Raw genomic sequence first — 3857 nt, forward strand, 5'->3', positions numbered from 1 at the left:
AGTTCATCCCTCAGTCCAAGCTCTAAGCTATTCAGAACCACTATATAGTTTCAGCTATAGACCAAAACTTAACTGAAATGAAGCTGCATTGTTAAAATCGATTTCTGCTTCACCAGGTTACCCTAATATTAAATTTAACAATGCATGTTAGAGAAGGGCCTAACTTCTGATCTAATTAACAGTGTCACATACTATACTTATTAATACAATTTAGACTCTGTTAGGTTATTAAGCTACAACCTTGTCAAATTAAGTTAATTCCTTAGTTTCCTAAGTTGCCTTTACAATAAAGATTAAAGATGAATGCTAATAAAAACATACAAGACTCAGACCACACAAAATAATCATCCAGGCTGGAAGAGTATTCCTCATTGCTCAAAAGACCCCCAAATCAATATTGAATCCCACAATTTTTAATTAAAATATGACCACAGCAACATGCAGTTATATGCTTTATGGTGCGCAAACACACAGGGCTTTCGAGTTCACATAATCCTTTCACATTATGGAGAGCAAGCACAAAATGAGCTTTCTAGTACAAACCTTAGAGTCATCAACCTTCTTCATCCACCAAAGCTGACTCCAGACTAGCAAACAACAAGTGTTGAACAGGAGGCCATTTGTAGTGCAGGACACTTATCTTTTCTCATCCCATCTGGCAACAATGAAGTTAAAGAGTCTTTTAAAATAGAGTTAATAATGCGTGTTTTCCATGCCCTAAGGCACATAAGTTTTTATGTACCACTTTGCAAACACACCAGTCGATAAAATAAATACATCTCTTTTGAAGTCTGCAATATATGCTTCTTTTTTATGATGGAAGTTGTTTTGACAGGCTTTCCTACAGAAATGTTAACAGTTCCTTCTTGAGTAAATTTGCTCCTTTTTTCTTCCTCATAGTCTCTATGTATTAAACATTGTTGTGTTGTTTTGGATGCTAGCACTCAAGAAATTAAGTGTCCTTCTGCAATAACAGAAAACAAATTCATTCATTATTAACCAATTGGAAATGTATCTATTGAGTATCATTCACGAACCTGCTCAGAAAAATATTGTTTTATTTGGCTTATGTTACGTAAACTAGTTAGATATTGCAATAAGAATAATACATTAAGTGGAAATTTCACAGCACACTGATGATCAGAACAATTTATAAACTAATTATTATATACTCAATGAAGTATCATCATGAGCGTGACAGACATTAGCATTCCTTCCCTTCTCCTTTCCTCTTCTCATATAGGTAGAAAAGATGTTCCTATATGAAGCTACATACATACCATCAGGCTTGACAGATGTGTTGTTTTCTTTAAACTTGTTTTGCTCTTTCCCTGACTATGCACTGCTCATTATAAAATAGCAGGACTGCTACACCAGCTATGGTCAGAAAGACTAAACACCTCAACTCATTTAAAAACCACAACACAATGCAAACACCAGACCCATTCTTCTCCTCCTAGTGTATCAATTAATGTAATAATTTAACAAAGACCCAACCCAAATACATAAAATCCCAGCTGTTCTTATAAACCTTCTAATCAGGCAACTGAGAACAGCTTTCTTGATAGACCAATGGGTCTCAGTCACCCTGTTCTGTGTCCTGTACACAGCCCGAACCCAAAAGAAAGTGAAGGAAAACCCACAAGACTATGTTTTGTGAATGATGTTTTATGGAAAAAAAAACTTCCTCTGTGTGCTCAAAGTCAACTTACTAATTTTTTTAAGGTCTTCCTATATATATTTCCTTAAGATAAAGTTATAAATGTGGAGTGTAGTAAGAGTGTAGCAACCACCGAGGAGGCTTCCCCATCAACAGGACAGTCAGCCAGCAGGGGCCATCACAACCACTCATCCTCATCCACTGCCCCAAAACTGCATTAAAGCACCTCAATATACAAATATTTAGTTTCATCTCAGAGATGCCAAGCAGTAGCACCTGCAATACGTTGGAGGTTAACTACTACAACTACTTCACTCATTTGCAAGTACAATTCCATAAGCTACATCCCGAGGTCAGACAGACAGACTCATGCACATTTAAACAAAGCTAGGAGCACTTTGAACTATGAAAACTACTATATTGAATTAGTACAGTCTGAATCTCCTCATCATCTTTCTACAGTTTGAGGAGATTCAATGAACCAGTTTTTCTCACTGGAGGAGAGGGTGCGAGGTAAAACTTCTAAGAGCCTGGCTATCGCTTAGGAACTGCCAGAAAAATAGAGTACAATCTTCCAGAGATACTTATGTATAAAGCCAACGAGAAGAAAACCTATTTATCTCAGTGTTTTATGAGAACACTAGTGTACAGGACAAAGAAAAATCTGAGCTCTAACTATATGCAGCTTGCTTACCATCCGAAATCAAGCTCACATCACAGGCTAGTAATGTAAAGGAAATCTTCTATGTACTTATGTTGCCAAAATCTGGAGAGCCTAACTGCAATCCTTACTTTATCAAGATGGAAACTACACCTAGAAATCCACAAAGGATTTTTCAGAGGTCCATGCAAAACCTGCAAAATTCTAGCTTAGTTAAAATACTTCCAACAGTAAATACCTAGATTAAAAAAGTAAAATATATCTGTACAAGCCTTAGCTTAAACATTTTACTACTGAAAAATCCTGTAAACTGTAGAACGCAGAATCATTTTGGTTGGAAGAGACCCTCAGGGTCATTGATCGATCATCGAGTCCAACCTAACTCTAGCGCAAAAACCCTGAATGGTTTGAGGCTTTAAAGCACAGGTTTTTTTACACCTATAACCTTGATCCCAGCGAGGCAGCATTTTCCTCAGTGGGTCAGGTCTGCATATTGACCCTTCCTGTTCCCTTTAGAAAGGGAACACTTTTTTTTCAGTCTATTTTGCTTTCTGATGGAGAGTAACCCTGTCACCTCTTACCACCTTCCCTCAAGGTTGTAGTTTGATTCTGCTTGCAAGGCATTCAGCAGGTCTGGTCTGGCCAAAAACAACATAAAAACAACTGGCTACCTAAAGAAGTGTTTAGCTTGGTAAATTTCTAACTGGCCTACTTTAGCCACCTGTAACACCATGCCTCTTTTATCAAATTACTCTGCTTATAGCAGCCAGAGGATGAAAAGGCCAGACAATTCCGTTTAACAAGAGAAATCCATAAAGAGGCAACCAAAAGGCATGAAACATTCACATAACAAAAAGCGGTGGTGCATTCTGGTTGTATATACAAGTGACAAAGGCATCAAAGAAACTCTCCAGACAGTGTCACTCTTGTACTGAAAGGTAAAATATAAAGGTACATAAAGGCCAATCAAAATTGCTGGTCAAAAACACCTCACAAAAACCTCCACTGTCCCTTCACCTCAGAAGCAGACAGGGGGAAAACCCTGCCTCAAACAAAGTTACTTATCTTCCAGCAGTATTAGCACAGAGAGGCGGTAACTTATCTCAGGAACTGCTTCTGCCCCATAGCACAAGCTCGGGCTCCGCGTCGGATCCCGTACCTGCTGCACCACGTTCTCCGCCTCACCGCCCGGCTCGGAACAGCGGGCGGCTGGGAGGGCCCGCCGTTAAGAGTGGCAAGAGCCCGCTATGTGTTGAGGGAGCTCCGCCACGCACGACCGAACCGCCCGCCCCGCCGGAGGGGCTCCCGCCGCGGAGCGCGCTGAGGGGACGCCCACGCCCGTTAACGCCCCTAACGGCCGCTCCACGGCGCCGCACCCCCAGCATCCCGCCGCTCGGCTCCCTGCTCACCTCCATCGCTTCCCCGGCAGCTCTTCCGTGCCACGCTGAGGTCAAGGGACGCCATCCTCTGCTTCCTGCTCCGGGTCGGGCCGGCGCGGCTGAGGCGGGAGAAGAGACCGCGCTCTGGGCGGGGAAG

General features: G+C 41.5%; 1 protein-coding gene across 14 annotated transcripts in view; it reads right to left on the minus strand.

The window, feature by feature from the left end:
* The window catches only part of ADAM23 (ADAM metallopeptidase domain 23), a 119637-nt gene extending 115819 nt beyond the window's left edge, over nt 1-3818 (minus strand). For 11 of the 14 annotated variants that reach the window (XM_071811443.1, XM_071811445.1, XM_065840494.2 and 8 more), the window contains exons 1-2: nt 3731-3818; nt 544-655 (exon numbers count right to left, since the gene is read on the minus strand). In XM_071811443.1, the coding sequence (XP_071667544.1) occupies nt 544-567 (24 nt within the window). In that variant the 5' untranslated portion in view covers nt 568-655; nt 3731-3818. Of the gene's footprint in view, nt 1-543; nt 656-3480; nt 3619-3730 lie in introns of those variants that run through there. The other 3 variants (XM_071811442.1, XM_071811441.1, XM_071811440.1) reach the window with 3 other exon arrangements.
* Between the last annotated feature and the right edge of the window lie 39 nt (nt 3819-3857).

Source organism: Patagioenas fasciata, chromosome 7 (assembly GCF_037038585.1).
Source record: "Patagioenas fasciata isolate bPatFas1 chromosome 7, bPatFas1.hap1, whole genome shotgun sequence".
NCBI classification, from domain to species: Eukaryota; Metazoa; Chordata; class Aves; order Columbiformes; family Columbidae; genus Patagioenas; species Patagioenas fasciata.